At 47.8% G+C, this 17,361-nt stretch overlaps 1 protein-coding gene across 3 annotated transcripts in view; it reads right to left on the minus strand.

Moving 5' to 3' along the window:
• ACACB (acetyl-CoA carboxylase beta) overlaps positions 1–17,361 on the minus strand; it is an 83,853-nt gene that overhangs the window by 24,253 nt on the left and 42,239 nt on the right. For 2 of the 3 annotated variants that reach the window (XM_075568781.1, XM_075568784.1), the window contains 13 exons: positions 17,125–17,271; positions 15,308–15,496; positions 14,800–14,900; positions 14,029–14,117; positions 12,829–12,953; positions 12,337–12,450; positions 11,202–11,315; positions 10,863–10,952; positions 9,796–9,914; positions 8,550–8,573; positions 2,039–2,176; positions 840–939; positions 1–108 (listed from right to left, as the gene is read on the minus strand). In XM_075568781.1, the coding sequence (XP_075424896.1) occupies positions 1–108; positions 840–939; positions 2,039–2,176; positions 8,550–8,573; positions 9,796–9,914; positions 10,863–10,952; positions 11,202–11,315; positions 12,337–12,450; positions 12,829–12,953; positions 14,029–14,117; positions 14,800–14,900; positions 15,308–15,496; positions 17,125–17,271 (1,458 nt within the window). The remainder of the gene's footprint in view (positions 109–839; positions 940–2,038; positions 2,177–8,549; positions 8,574–9,795; positions 9,915–10,862; positions 10,953–11,201; positions 11,316–12,336; positions 12,451–12,828; positions 12,954–14,028; positions 14,118–14,799; positions 14,901–15,307; positions 15,497–17,124; positions 17,272–17,361) is intronic. The other variant, XM_075568783.1, reaches the window with a different exon arrangement.

Genomic DNA, 17,361 nt, shown 5'->3' on the forward strand with positions numbered 1-17,361 from the left:
CTTTGACTGGGAGAACGTTCTACACTCGGCCACCAGCTCCTCATCCTCCATGCGGTCGGCAGATTGGATTGCCACGTTCAGGATGTGGATGGGCTCCTCTCTGACGCTCTAAGAGAGACATATTTTGGGTGAGTTACACAGTTGTCCAGTTTAAATGTGTGAAATGGGCAGAGCTTAGTGACCACCAAACACAAAACACACTGTCTCATGGTGAGTGACCTGTCTCTGCTCATCAAGAAAGAGATCAAAAGGCTTTACATCCTGCAGATCAGGGGGGCTCAACTCAAGTCCTCAAGCCCCCCGCCCACCCCACAACAGGTCAGATTGTCAGGATGTCCCAGATGGCTCACTCAGTCCCTGCGCCAGCACAAGCGGCTCAATCAAGATGGAACGACCTGTGCTGAAGCTGGGATATCCTGAACGTCTGACCTGTGAGGGGGCTTGTGGACTGGTGTTGAGCTCCCCTACTCTTGATCCTGAATCAGTTAGGACAATCTGGGTCAACATTTACAGTCGTTTTAGACTTCATCATGTTGATCAACACTCAAGAACTTTACTCAACTCATAGATTGAAAGCTCTTAGGGGAGGAACTTCCTTTCCCTATCATGTACGTGTATGTGTTATTCACTTATTTTAATTCCATGTATTCTGTAAAGCACGGTGTACATTTCTGGTCCTATATAAACATTACAATACAAATACACACATTTCCAATTGGTTCCGGACGTTATCATCATTAGGTTTTTGGCGTGGTGGATTTCCACTTTCCCACTGATCTTTTGAGACTAGTCACTACGAGAACCCACATATCTAATAGGAGGTCGCAGATGCCACCAACCTTATTGTCTTCTTCATCGTAAAAGGTGGATCGGGCCTCGCTGAACAGAGGACTGTCCAAGGGCGGGTCAGCAAAGCAGGAGATGACCTCATCAAAGTTCCTGGACATGTGAGAAATACGTTACCAGCATCGGACCAGAAATGGATCATGGTCTCTGTTCAGCAGAATGGGGTAAGAAGCCCTACAATTCATTACAAACCCATTCAACAAGGGGCAAAACGATGGGTGAAAATTGGGTGCCCCTAAAACACATCCTGCTTGAGGCCATGCTACTGCATTTCCCTCTCTGTTACAAGCGGTGTATGCTGGTATATCCTTATACACACTGCCAGCACATTATCAGGATGGAAAGGGGATTCCCATTAAGAAATGAACGTGTTCATAGTTCACACTCTTGCAGACAGTGGCCTAGGAGATGTGAGACTCAGAGTCTTCTCTCTCAATAACCAGATTGTGACACGAATTACAAACTGTCCCAACTGCTACTAAGTAATGCAACTACACAGCGTTTGCCATGTGCGTGCATGACTGTCCCTTTTATGAAGCCTCTCTCTGTTCTTCTATAAGCTAGTCCTTAAAATGTTATGGGCATCAGTCTCTTATGTTGTAAGAGGGGACCTCAGACACAGGAGGAATCCAATAACGGAAGTATCTTCACATACTGGGTCAGACGAAACCCAAGTCTAAGGTGACTAAGTAGAAAGGTCCAGAAAAGTATTTCTAGACACAGCTTTTGATGCAGGTCATTAGTTAGACTTGGTGAGATTTTGGAAACGTAGAACATTTATTTATTTATAAAATGTTTTCCCAGGAAGTAATACATTGAGAGTTACCTCTCGTTTTCAGGTATGTCCTGGAATAACAGGCGGTTTTGGGGACTTCTCATGTAAGAAACCCCCTCCAAAAATCACACACAATGTTACACAGGCCAAAAGCAATGAAACATATCTCAATATATTGACGCTTAGAAACACATTGTAAGTGCTCCACTAATAGACAATGTTATGTCAAAAGGGCTAATATTAGTCATAGAACCCTTTCTGTGTGTGTTTGTAATCAAAATGTAAGTTGATCTCCCCCCTGAATAGAATTGTGTGTACGCTGCACCGTTTCTGTAGCAGTAAGAAGTTCCCCGTGCATTGAATGTGCTCTCGGGTGTATGTGTAAGGGCCAGGCGAGAGATGTCGGTGTAGAGTCACCTGGTGAAGTCTTCAAACTTGTCAAATGCCACCATGACCCCCATCCTCTGGCAGAGAGGAGAGAAGCCGCTGTCCATGAAGAGCTCGCTGCTCTGGCGGTTAATCTCTAGGAGCGTGGTGCAAATGGGCAGAGACATCCTGTGGAGGGAGAGGCGAGGGCGTGAGATGAGAGGCCTGACCTGTCCACTTTATACAAGATAAACTCAAAGGGTTAAAACAGAGGTGTGTATAAACTGTGTGTGGTGTGTGTCTACGTTAAAGTGGATAAGAGGCAAAAAACAACGCACTGCGAGTGCTCATTTGCATGTCATTACCCAGAATCCCTGGCTGCAATGGAAGCACTGTATGCTCGGATTATAGGATAATGCAGTCGGAGACATGAGAATGTGCTCACAAGTGTTCTTTATCATTACTGCGTGTATGTAATTCTGTTTGTGCTATCTCTGTCCTGTAAGTAGTAAGCTTCTGATTGTGTGCTTTTATATTCACTATATAAAATACACACACACACACACACACACACACACACACACACACAGGGAGATCTGCCAGTGGTTGACAGCATTGGAAATACCCAAGTTTTGGAGCGATAACATTTTTTATTAAGATTTCATTTTGGAAAGAAATGATCGTAGGTAACTTCCTTTGTGATGAGCCAATCAGGAGTACCAAAGTCAGTGAATTTGTAAGGAGCCAATCAGGAGCACCAAAGTCAGTGAATTTGTAAGGAGCCAATCAGGAGCGCCAAAGTCAGTGGAATTTGTAAGGAGCCAATCAGGAGCGCCAAAGTCAGTGGAATTTGTCGGTATTTAAAGCCCAAGAAATTCCTATTACTGACTGTCTAACCAGCTGTAGGGAGACTTGTGGTCAATTGTTCCCAATGTGGGTTAATAAGAAGTATACGCAGAAGGGATTCCTATTGTATAATACATTCATCTTATACTATATTAGTGAAAGCACTGTATGCCTGCCTGCCTGCATGCATGCATGCCAGCCTGCCTGCTGGATGTCCGGTGTCCCTAGGGGAAATCTCATTGGTCCCTTGGGCCGCCCCCGCACACCTCTCATTGGCCTGAGGCGGAGTGACGGCCCAAAGGACACACAGGGACACAAACACACACACAGGGACACACACAGGGACACACACACACACACACACACACACACAGGGACACACACACACACACACACTCACACACACACTCACACACACACTCACACACACACACACACACACACAGGGACACACACACACACACACAGTAGGGGGGGTGTACATTAGCAGCATGTATAACCCGGGGGGGGGGGGGCCCTCACATACCCGCCGGAGCCTCCGCCTCTTCCTCCCCGAAATCAGCCTCCACACCCGCGCGCACCTCCTCCTCTCCCCGTGTCTCCCGCGCTTTCAAACCCCCCGCCCCCCCCGGGACACAGCGGGGGAGCGGCCACAACAAGCTGCCTCCCGCCTCAGTTCCACGTGGGAGCGGCCGGACGGGTGAGTGAGCGGCCTTCACCCACCCCTCACCCCCCTTCAAATCCCCTCCACCCCCCCCCCCCCGGCGCCGCTACAGTCAGCGGAGCGAGCGAGCGCCCGGGACACAGCGGGGGAGCGGCCACAACAAGCTGCCTCCCGCCTCAGATCCACGTGGGAGCTGCCGGACGGGTGAGTGAGCGGCCGGACGGGTGAGGGGGCGGCCTTCACCTCCCCTCACCCCCCTTCACCTCCCCTCACCCCCCTTCACCTCCCCTCACCCCCCTTCACCTCACCTCCCCTCACCCACCCCTCACCTCCCCTCACTCCACTTCCCTTCCACCTCCCTCCACCCCCCCTTCACCTCCCCTCCACCCCCCCTTCACCTCCCCTCCACCCCCCTTCACCTCCCCTTCACCCCCCCTCCACCCCCCCCCCACCTCCCCTTCACCCCCCCACCTCCCCTTCACCCCCCACCCCCCACCCCCCCTTCACCTCCCCTCCACCTCCCCTCCACCTCCCCTCCACCCCCCTTCACCTCCCCTCCACCCCCCCCCTACCCCCCCCCTTCACCTCCCCTCCACCCCCCCCCCCCCCCTTCACCTCCCCTCCACCCCCCCCCTCACCTCCCCTCCACCCCCCCCCTTCACCTCCCCTCCACCCCCCCCCTTCACCTCCCCTCCACCCCCCTTCACCTCCCCTCCACCCCCCCCCCTTCACCTCCCCTCCACCCTCCCCCTTCCCTCCACCCCCACCTTCACCCCCCCTTCACTCCCCCCCTTACAACCTCCCACCACCTCCTCACCACCTCCACCCCCTTCCCAACTCCCCACCACCTCCCCCCCTTCCCACCACCTCCCCCCCACCCCACCACCTCCCCCCCACCCCACCACCTCCCCCCCACCCCCCCCTTCCCACCACCTCCCCCCCACCTCCCCTTCCCCCCACCCCCCTCCTTCCCACCACCTCCCCCCCACCCGTCCCCTTCCCACCACCTCCCCCCCCCTTCCCTGAGGCGGAGTCACGGGCCAAAGGACACACAGGGACACAGACACACACACACACACACACGTAGACACACACACACACGTAGACACACACACAGACGTAGACACACACACACGTATACACACACACACACACGTATACACACACACACGTATACACAAACACACACACGTAGACACAAACACACACACGTAGACACAAACACACACATGTAGACACACACACACATAGACACACACGTAGACACACAGGTAGACACACACGTACACACACGCACGTAGACACACACACACGTACACGTAGACACACACACACATGTACACGTAGACACGTACACACACACACACACATGTACACGTACACACACACACACACACACACATGTACACGTAGACACGTACACACACACACACATGTACACGTATACTCACACACATGTACACGTACACACACACATGGAGACATACACACACACACATGTACACATACACACACACGTATACACTCACACACGTATACACACAGGTATACATACACATAATGTATACACACACACACATGTATACACACACATGTATACACACACACACACATGTATACACACACACACACACATGTATACACACACACACATGTATACACACACACACACACACGTGTATACACACACACATGTGTATACACACACACACATGTGTATACACACACACATGTGTATACACACACACATGTGTATACACACACATGTGTACACACACACATGTGTACACACACACACATGTGTACACACACACATGTATACACACACACACACATGTATACACACACACACACGTATACACACACACGTGTATACACACACATGTGTATACACACACAAACATGTGTACACACACACAAATGTACACACACACACACACACACACACACTTATACACACACACACATACAATGTATACACACAAACATGTATACAAACACACAAACATGTATACACGTGTATACACACATGTGTATACACACACACGTATACACACACACAATATATACATACACACAATGTATACACACACACGTGTATACACACACGTGTATACACACACACACGTGTATACACACACACACGTGTATACACACACACACGTGTATACACACACACACGTGTATACACACACACGTGTATACACACACACGTGTATACACACACACGTGTATACACACACACGTGTATACACACACACACGTGTATACACACACATACGTGTATACACACACACGTGTATACACATACACACACACGTGTATACACACACACGTACACATACACACACACACACATGTATACACACACACACATACAATGTATACACACAAACATGTATACACACACACACACGTGTATACACACACACACGTGTATACACACACACATGTGTATACACACACATACGTGTATACACACACACGTGTATACACACACACACACGTGTATACACACACACGTGTATACACACACACACGTGTATACACACACGTGTATACACACACATGTGTATACACACACATACGTGTATACACACACACGTGTATACACATACACACACACGTGTATACACACACACGTACACATACACACACACACATGTATACACACACACACATACAATGTATACACACAAACATGTATACACACACACACACGTGTATACACACACACACGTGTATACACACACACATACGTGTATACACACACACGTGTATACACATACACACACACGTGTATACACACACATACGTACACATACACACACAAACATGTATACACACACACACGTGTATACACACACACACATGTGTATACACACACATACGTGTATACACACACACGTGTATACACATACACACACACGTGTATACACACACACACGTACACATACACACACACAAACATGTATACACACACACACTATCCCCAGCACCACCACATCAGCACACCGGTATCCCATGCCCCCCCAGCACACTGGCATTCTCGGCTCCCCACCATTCCCAGCCCCCATCAACACCATCAGCACCCACACATTGGCACCTTCGCACCTCCCCCATCGGCACACCCACATCCGCACCCCCACATCAGCACCAAACCCTCCCAAATCAGCACACCGATACAATCACCATCAGTACAGCCACAGCAGCAGTACCACCGCACATGGGCCGCGTGGACCACTCCCCACCCAAATGCCACACCCACACCACAAACATCCCGGGCAACGCCGGGGCTCTCAGCTAGTACACTATAAAGTAGGCTGTGAAGCCATCTTCCCCTTGTGCTCTGCTCTTCTGAATGGAGCTAAAATCTTCCTAAGTGGAAGACAAATTCAAAGCATACTGATTAGAGACAGCAGATCTGCTAAAGTTTGGCAACGACAAATGCCCCACGAGGGGATCTGCATGGCTTCCCCAGGTTGTCTCAACCGGCTTTATGCAACCCATAGTCACATGTTCTACAATTGGCTGCAGAAAAGGATTCTGGGTAATGACAGGCAAACGGTAATGTATGTATGTATGTATGTATGTCTTTAGTTATATAGCGCCATTAATGTACATAGCGCTTGTGAACTAAGATATTTGCTACCTTACTTTCTACGTTGTCAGTGAACGAGAATACAAGCAACGCATTTATGTGAAGGACGAAGCATTAAAGGTATATTTTATCTGACTAATGATGGCTGAAGACAACATTATAGAAAATAAAGAGGGATTAATGAAGCATTGCCAAGTACAGAAGATTAGATCAGGGCAAGCATATCCGCACTGGCATCTCCTAGAGACACCGTCCTATTCCTATACCCTGAATCTCGTTCAAATATAGGATTTGTATTGTAGTCTGGAAAGAAATCAGACCTCGAGTTTGAAACCTTAAAGGGGCAATTCCGCTTAGGACCAAAGTGAGCTAATTCCAGTGACCTGATTAAGGGGTCACATGTGGGTGATTGATACCGATTTTACCCAAACCTGACACCTATGCGTATATTTAATGTGTGTGCTAGTGAGACCTGGGAGGGGGTGATTGCTTCTGGCTGCTCCCTTGTGTGAGATGTCCCTGTGTGATCAGCAAGAGTTTGTACAGCCAGTGACCCCCCTCCCCACCTCCCCTTATCTTTACTGGCTCTAGTGTATACGGCAGCTTCACTTCCTCCTCTTTACTGAGAACAAGATTTAAACTAGCCCAAACTAAACTCCTAGTCAATGGCAGTGTCTTCCCTACTAGTGAATGGGTGGCAGGCAGTGACGCTGCCAGAACCAGCACTCTCAGTAAGCAGGGGGGTCTGAAGAGTGTTAATTTGAGATTTGGGTCCCGAGGTACATCCCTGTAAAAGGTAGCGCTGGTACTGTCCCCTGCAGGGAAAACAAAATGTTGGTTTTGTTCTCCCGCATTACGCGGGCCAATAGGGAGCTGCGACATCATCCATCGCAGCTCCCTATTGGGACGCGGGGTTTTAAATACCAGGAAGTAACCTGTAACTTTCCCGTTAAGTGTCTGGGGAGCCAGGGGGTCCCCGAAGCTGAAATCAATGCAGTTCCACACCGGAGACCACCCCACCTATAGAAACAAAAAGGGGGACAAGGTGTGGATTGGTCCTTTAACACCTTCACTGCCAGAATGGCCAGTAACAGATTGTCAAGTAGTACCCTCCTTGCAGCAAAGGGTTAAGCGCCACCTTCAAAACGTTGTTGGACACTGTGTGGCTACCATCTGCTTAACCCCATCGCTTCCAGCGCCCACGATGCATGGCAGGCTCTTCTGGCAGTGAAGGGGCCAACACTAGTTGCAAGTTACAGAGCAAAGACCCCATAACTTGCTCTCCAATGGGCAACAACAAGGACGCAAGTGCACGAAGGGAACGCGCTCGCAATGCCCTCAGCTGTGGTCTGCCCAACGAGTGCGGAAAAGCAGCAGCTACAAGCACAAATGCCAGCGACATTGGAAGAGGTTACACTGGGGGGGAATATAGAAGAATTCTGCACTCGTACCTGCTCAGGGTTGGGCTGATCTCTCTGTAATTAAATCGTGAAGAGTGTTACAAGGAAACTCATCATTAACTCTGCGTTATCGTTACATTGCCAAGCAGAAATACTCATTTATAGAGCTATGATTTCCAGTTAACGCTGCAGTCCCTTCCTGCACTGAAGCCAACCGTCGGCAACGGCATGTTCAAAGCGTTAACGTTTTGGGGTCCTTTTTAGTACACTCCCTTTCAATTGGAAATAGCCAGGCGGCGCAGGGTTAAATCTGTAGGTGCGGATCAGCTCTATGACTAAGGACTATACCAGTCCGAAACGCGTCAGAGTGTGTGTCCCCTGTACCATGCTGCTTCAATAAAGGATATTTTTAACTACACCTTGCTGGTCCTCTACCCTAATTTGCTGTGCACCGCAGGAATCTTTGGATTTCAACTTCTATGTGAATATTGAGCGTGCTGCACGCTACATTGGAACAAGCCTGCTGTGAGTATATTTCTCCCTCATAGGGATACTGCATGACCTGGAATAGTGCTGCAGCATAAGGGTTGGGTATGGCCGAGTCCCATACAACAATGGTATGTTAACCTTTATTTCATTATGACACATGGACTACTGCCATTACATTGAGTGTCTTTGTTGCTGCATTCATATAGCACTGGGTCTCATTACTCTACTTGCTGGCTGATACAGTTTCCTGTCACCATGATATGTGGACTTATACTTATTATTGTCTAAAGGTTCAGATTTGGATTGAGCACTGTGATTGGGACACACGCCCCAAACCACCGATTAAATCTGTAGGGCACTGGCCCCATCATTTTCACGCTGGTCTCTTGGTTCCTTTTGAGAAGCTTAAAGACGCCAATTACTTACTCATGGCAATAACAAGATTGCATTATGGGATGTGGTCAGGAAAGGCGCAGTTTACGCAAAAAAAAAAACGTGGCTTTGGAGATCAGTCTTATACTCTTCAAATCAGATCCCCCGGCTTTTTTTTTTTCCCCCTTCTAGTTTTACATTTTATTTGCATTTGCCTTCAAAACAGGCCCGAAAGCCTGCAGTAGAGTGTCCACATGGCAACTCTTGCAGCTTATTCCAACTGGCCCCACCACAGCAGGACGCACAGAACTGGTTTCCATGCAGACTTCAAGCAGCCTTAAAAATCGGGAGAAGCAGCTCTGACTGGCGAACACTGCCCCCCACCAAGGCCCTAAGCTAAAAGCCAAAAATCAGGAGTAGAAGAGGTGTCGGTTACCTGTTTGGATGAGACGAGGGGAGCATGAACTGGAATTCCACCACGCATGTGCCGTCCAGGAGCTGATGGTGCTGCAAGCTGTTTAGTTCGTAGGCAATGTACCCCCTCCTCACATACACCTCAAGGCAAATGACATAGGGTTTAAGCACCAGTCCATCCATGTAGGACCAAATTTGACAGCTTAAAAAGTCTATGTCTCCCAATACCCCCACTACATTGTTCAATGTTATGCATTAAAGCAGCAATCAGTGCTGTTTGTTATTTCTCTCTCTCCTTAGTTGAAACGAGGGCCCCCCCCCCCCCCCCCACGGAGCCGAACAGCAGCGCTTCAAGCTCCAGGGACCCGGATTTTTTTTCCACAATTCCCTCACAAGAATTCTTGCCTGGGAGAAACAATATGGCCACTGGAGTCAGCCTCACTCTGGCGGCCAATAGAAAGCCGTGACATCATCAGGAGATGACATGGTGGCTTCCGATTGGGTGGTCCCATCGCCATCTTTGTTTTTTCCATGCAAGCAGTTGCACAAGTGAAAACATTTTATATCTCGGCAAATCAGGGAGTGCTGCGGTTCATACAAAAAGGTAACAAAAGTACAACCTAAGACCCATGTACACTTCTCTTGCTACAGCTATATAAATAATAAAAAAAAATACAATACAAACAATTTGTCCTAAAGTTTTATTCATATGCAGTTACTTGGATCCATTTTTATTTCAAAATCCACACCTCCATTTTGTATTTAGCGCCAATTATCATTACATGGACAAGGAGTAGTGGGTGGAGTTTTTTTAATTCCTCTTACAGACGTGTGCGTGGCCCGTGCGCCTCCAGGCGCGCTCCAGCAGGGGGAATTATGCATTAGCCCCTCCCCTTGCACGGCTGGTTCAATACAATGCGTGCGTTGTGTACCCCGCTGCAACCTAGCAGCGGGAGTATGAATTCCTGAACCGTATCCCATGCCAGAATTTAGCATGGAGTTTGCATGACACATAAACGCGCATGGCCAGTGTATGTGTGCGGTATCATTACCGACCTCCTAGGAAACCCCCACCAAGCCAGTCCTTACCTCCAGTGCTGCCATCCTGACCACTTGGTTAATGTGATAGAAGAAATTTGGAAGGACGTCAAAGATCGAAGTTTCGGACAGGATGAGTTTCTGGGAAACAGAACATAGACGTCACTGGGTGCTTGTGTACTACGTAATGTGCCCTGGTCCGTTTACACACCTTTAACCTGGACTGAAGGAGTAGCTCAGTAGTAATGCCACTTCGTTTGAAGGGGGTGAACACAGTTCAAATTACCTCTGTCCACTCTCATTGTGACCTTTGGCAAGTCCCTTTATCTCAATCATCAAAATTAGTACTGGACAAGGACAAGTTATTATTGTATGTGAATAAGGTCTAACCTTTAGGTTTTCTGGGCAGAACTGATGCCCGTAGAGATCAATAGCAGACAGGAAGATGGATTCCACCTGATTGTGCCTCAGTTCATAAGAGGGGAGGTGGGAAGCAATCAGAACCTATGGGGAAAAAGATCAATGTGAATATTGGCGTCTTAAGGCTGTAGTGCCGCTTGGTGAACATCACGTCTGCCTCCCTTTGAGACAACCACCAACTGGAGATTCTAGAGAAGCATCATCTTGGTTGTCTGTCGAGGGTCAATTAATGCATTGCTGGCCTCTCGGGCAAACAAGAAGTCCATGTCTGTCCTATTGATGTACCAGTACTTGCACAAAACCCTTTCTATAACCAGAAGACACCATATAACCAATTCGTGTGGATGGGGCAGAAGGTGTTTTCCTGTATCAAAAAGGTATCTTGTGGTATAGCACCACGTAGGAAATATGGTCCATTTAGTTTGGCACTTCCACTACTTCATCATTTTGGAGGAATTCAACACCACAGAAGGTGTGGAGAAAATCCCACATTAGGTTATGGAATACTCCGATGGGATTAAGGAGATGGGCTCCTGGAGTCTGGTGAGAAATTAGACTCTTTGGAACCAACTCCTATGTCTGTGGTTCCCAATCTTTGGGACCCCAATTGTGTAAATCAGTTGCACGGATCAGAATGACCAAGGTTTGGAGTTTGGGAAACGTACAATTACCATTTAAAAGAATAAGGATTCCACACAGCGACATTATTTAGGTTACTGATTTTGACTCTGTCATTCTCTCGCTATCAATCTGTTTGACCCTATAACTAACCCCTCCTATGTCCCTTTCTGTATCTCCCAGTGTGTATGTCCGCTCTATCACTCTGGGCCCCTTTGTAGGTCTCCTGGGCCAGCACTCAGGCTCGGACACACTACCCTAAGTGTTGACAAGTATGATCTCCACTTGGCAGAGAAAGTCTGACCTAATTCACCTCGAAAAGGTGGGACCCCTGAAAATAGAGGCAAACCAGCTATTGAAGAGGGGATTCCGCTGAGACTAGGAGGACGGGGGAGGTAAACGGAGTGATATTCGTCCAGAAACGAAGACCACAAGGAATGTGTATAATTTCATGGCCAACACAGGCAACCCAGACCATTTCTCCTACCTGCCGTGACCTCAGGGCAACCTTTGAGTGCTCGGTCTTGCTCAGTTGTGTCAGTTCATTTAGGATGGTCATCAACTCATCGGTAAGGGTTGGGTCTCTCCCACACAGATGGTCCTACAGGAGAAGAAATACTGTATCATTCACATACTCATCTCGAAAAAGGTTTGCGGTGGTTGAAGGGATAAATCAGACGGCTGCTACGAGTACGGTTATGGCAGACGTCGAAACAAGGGAGTGGCCATTTTTTAATCTCCCACCAATTTGAAATGCTTTCTAAAATACACCGAAAGAGCCATTGTCAACACACGGAGATTTAATTAAAAAAAAGACATTTAATAAAATGTTTCTCAGTTAAAATAAGGCCTGGGAACTTGTGTTGGAGAGGAGGGACACCTGTATTACAGGGGAGGAGGTGCATGCAAAGCAGCATTTCATATTTAAACACCATCCAAACAAAGAGAGGCCTTTACAATGCTTGTGCATTATACTTACAATTAGCATGGTGACCAGCATGTTCTTCTTGGCCACCTGGGCGTGGGAAAAGATGCACTCTAACACTGGGGTCATGTCTGGCTTGTACTGTCCCCTGAGGTTTATCACACACTTATCATAGTGAGCTTAAACGTGGGAAGAGAAATACATGGGGAGAGTCCACATTATTCCCCGATGCAGCCATTATTACACAACTCTACGAATACTACTACAACAACCACTAATACTACTACAACTACTACAACCACAAATACTACTACAACTACTACTACTACAAGCACTAATACTACTATAGTGTTTGATGATCAACTATAGGGAGGATCCAGGACTTAAACACAGGGGGAGCCTGCTCATCATGAAAAGGGGGTGTAGGAAAAAAAAAAAAGGGTTGAAGCTTCGAAAGAACTGTGTATAACCAGAAATATTATACACTACAACTGCAGTGCTAGCGATGCAAACCCTCCTATTACAACAGTTCGGCAATGCTACGGTCTATCGCTAATGGCGTTTTTCAGTATGAACCCGATTTCTCTGCCAGTCTCCATCTCCTTAAGTGGAGTTAGAACACAGGGGGGGGGGAGAGAGTCAGGGGAGAGGGGGAGGGGAGTGGAAGGGGGTCTGGAATCTGCCTACATTTTCAGGACTCTACTTAAAGGAGCAATTCCTTTGTTAATAATTATTTTTTAACATAGGATTGAAGCAGTGGGTCTTCAGAGCTGAACCCCATTCATTTCAGCTTTGGGGACCCCCTGCTTCCCGAGATACTTACTTCCGAAGTGAATGCCGGTATCGTGGCAAAGTTTCACACTCCCGCGTCACGCGGGGCCAACAGGAAGGCGTACCTGATGATGTCACGGTTTCCTATTGGCCTACAGTGGGCGGGAGCATCGAAACGCCGCCATTACGCGAACCCTGCTAGTCGAGTGGAGCGGCTATCGGCACCCCCTACAAAAAAGGTAAGTATCTCCGGAAGCAAGGGGTCCCCAAAGCTGCAATTAATGGGGTTCGTCTCAGAACACCCCCTGTTTCAATCCTATGTTAAAAAAAAGCTAAATAAAATCGCCAGCTTGCATTGCTGTTTCAAAAGAGTCGTTGGGACTCAGCCCTAAGCAACTCTTGAATACAATATGAGACGCAAAGACATGTACCAGTCATCATGAACTGTAAATAACGGGATCTGATTGGTTAGGCCGGACTCACAATGCTGGAACTGCATCTCTACTTGCAAATATCTTCGTAGCAAATCCAGCACCATGGACTTCATGTAGCCACGAATGCCACTGCGGTACCTGAGAGACACAATTAGAAGAAACTGTTTGCCAACATACAAGCCGGGGGGGGGGGGGGGGGGGGGGAAGGTAAGGGGCGCATTCACAATAGAGTCGTTACTTTAGTCTCCACACTGCCCTATGAAGTGGGAACATTTCATTCGAGAGCCGGCGCCCGATTCTTGTGACACAAGTCTGTTTGTCTCCGTGCACCACAAATAAAATTAAAAGGGCCCTGTTTACTAAGCAGCAATACCCAACAACACACCTTCCAGCACCGCTTAGTAAACCTGGCCCTGTCTAACACATTCAAGTGAATGGGGCTGTACAATGTCTTCCAGCATGGAAGGGGTCTTGAGGACTAACACTTCTCAGTAGATATGGCCCCAAAAGTTTTTCTGCAAGGAATTCATTATAGCCCTTTGTCATCATGTAAGGCAGGGGTCCGCCACTCCTCAAGACCATCCATCCCCCACGGGGCCCGGTTTTCAGGATATCCCAGTTTCAGCACAGGTGGTGCAGTCAAAGACAGCCACCTGTCCTGAAGCAGGGATATCCTGAAAACTTGACCCGTTAGGGGTTCTCAACTCCAGTCCTCAAGACCCTCCCGATGTAAGGTGCGGTTATCAGCACTTTGAAGAATGATTGCAGGACACCACGAATGCGGAACATGCGCTCGCTGTACAAAAGCACCGCGCCTCACCTCTGAACAAGCTGCACGATGGTCTGAGTGTTCATGAAAAACACTTCCCGGTCTGCTTTCCTCAGCAACGTGGCTGCGTGGCTGTCCAGGATATTGGCAATCTGAACATGCAAAGGGCACATTACAAAAAGGACACAGAACTCACAGATTAAACGCTGCGCTGAAGAAGGAAAGAAGAAGTTGAAGAAAAGGTTTCTTTATTGAATTGACATTCGTCCTACGCGTTTCAGTCCGAAACGCGTCGGAGGAATATGTCAATTAAAAAAAGAAACCTTTCCTTCAACTTCTTGAGTGCTCGCTGCCTTCCTAGTATTGAATCTATTCACACAACGGGATCTATCACAGGATCAGCCCCCTGACAGCATAAGGTGCACCACTACTCTTTTGTTCCGGTACAGCGAGTACTACAAGAAGTGTGGGCTGTGGCACCTTGGGAGAGAGGTGCCTGGTACTCTTGCTGCCTCAGGCTATTGACGGGAGTAACAGAAGCTGGTGTCTGCGTACCAACCTGCTGGCTGGGAAACTGGCACAGAACAGAGGTGATGTTGCTGGCGTACTGAGCCATCACTTTGCGGATGGACTTCTCCACGGGGTGCGGGATCCTGGTAGACACGCTGGTCATCAACTCCTGCAGCTCCAGGAGAGGCAGGGAAGGGTCCCGCAGGGTCTTCATCAGTGTGTCCACCCACTCTTTCACCTACATAGTAGATGAGGTTGAGAAAAGAAATATGTCCATCCATAGTTCAACCTGTGTCAAATTTAGACGACAGATACCTTATCCTATATCGGTACTTACAGTATATTGATCCAGAGGAAGGCAAACAAAAAACCCCAGTGACATATCATCTAATGATATCTCAAAAGGGAGAAAATAAATTCCTTGCTGACTCCAAGAATTGGCAATCGGATGAATCCCTGAATCAACATCCTTCTCATGTTTACTTATTTGGTATATCCCTGTATGCCTTTCCTTTCTAAAAAGATGTCCAACCTTTTTATTAAGATATCTATTGTATCTGCCATCACAGTCTCCATGGGTAATGAATTCCACATGTTAACTGTCCTTACTGTAAAGAACCCTTTCCTGCTGGTGAAATCTCCTTTCCTCCAACCTAAAGGGATGACCCCGAGTCCTTTGTACTGCCCTTGGGATGAATAATTATTTTGAAAGCTCCTTGTACGGTCTCCGAATATATTTGTATACAGTTACCATATCCCCTCTTAGACGCCTCTTTTCTAATGTAAACAAATCTAAATTTAACTAGCCTGTCCTCATAAATCAGATTATCCGTCCCCTTTATTAATTTGGTGGCTCTTCTCTGCACTCTCTCTAGTTCCATAATGTCTTTTCTATGGAGTGGTGCCCAAAATTGGACTCCATATTCAAGGTGTGGTCTTACTAATGCTTTATAGAGGGGCATAATTACTTTATTTAATATAGCGCTTTTCTCCCAATAGGACAAAACATGCTTCACAATTACAGTATAGTGCATGGTACGCAGCACATAGGAATTTTTACAGGCGCAGGCCCTGCCCAGATGAGCTTACACTCTATGTTTTTGGTGCCTGAGGCACAGGGAGATAAAGTGACATGCCCGAGGTCACAAGGAGGTGACACCGGGAATTAAATCAGGCTCCCCTGATTCAAACTCTGCATCATTGTTTACAGAATTAATGACTTTACTCACTGAGCCTCTCCTTCTCCCTTATACTTAAAAGCTACTAGTTAGCAATGTTCCCCGCATTCAAAGGCTCTGCACTCATCTGCTCCTTCCTACAGATCAGCTTTGATCTCTCGATATGCCCCTGCTCGTCTCCAATCCACCCTTTCACCTCTACTGCTCTCACCTTAAACAATTTTCCCTCACTGCCCCTTTCCTGTAGAACTCCCTCACACTCCGTATACACCAAGCACCCTCTCTCCCCACCTTTAAAACAAACCTTAAAATCTCACCTCTTAAATGAAGTATTTTAATAGCCTGGACTCATGGCTACTGTCCCACACCCAGTCACTCCAACCACCCACTGTGGCCAAGCCCTGCCATCTACTGCACTTATTCCCTCACCTGCTGTCTCTGTAACTCTCCCAACATGCCACTTAGATTGTAAGCTCTCCGGGTCAGGGATTTCCTTTCCTATTGTCTGACTTTGTTGCACTTATTGTATAATAATTCCCTGTACTGTGTTATGTATTGTTTGTAAAGCGCCGAGTACACTGATGCTGCTATATACATACATACATACATACATACATACATACTATGAATTCTATATAAATACTCAAACACAATAGAGAAGCAGCAGAGCAGGCTGGTTCTCTGGTACCTTGGCAGTGAAGTAGGGCTCGGGAAGGCAGTACCCATTCATCACGTTGATTAGGTTGTCCAGCACACTGTGGAACACCTGGTGTAGCTTCTCTCCCGTGATAGGAAGGGTCTGCTGGGGAAGGAGCCCCCCAGTGTACAGCTCCGCCTGTGCACAGATAGGGAGGGGACAGCCAACGTCAGGGTTGGAGTTCTGCAACCTACCGGGCGTCACTCACTACAGCAGCGTCAACATGCT

The sequence above is a fragment of the Ascaphus truei genome, chromosome 13, assembly GCF_040206685.1.
Source record: "Ascaphus truei isolate aAscTru1 chromosome 13, aAscTru1.hap1, whole genome shotgun sequence".
NCBI lineage: Eukaryota > Metazoa > Chordata > Amphibia > Anura > Ascaphidae > Ascaphus > Ascaphus truei.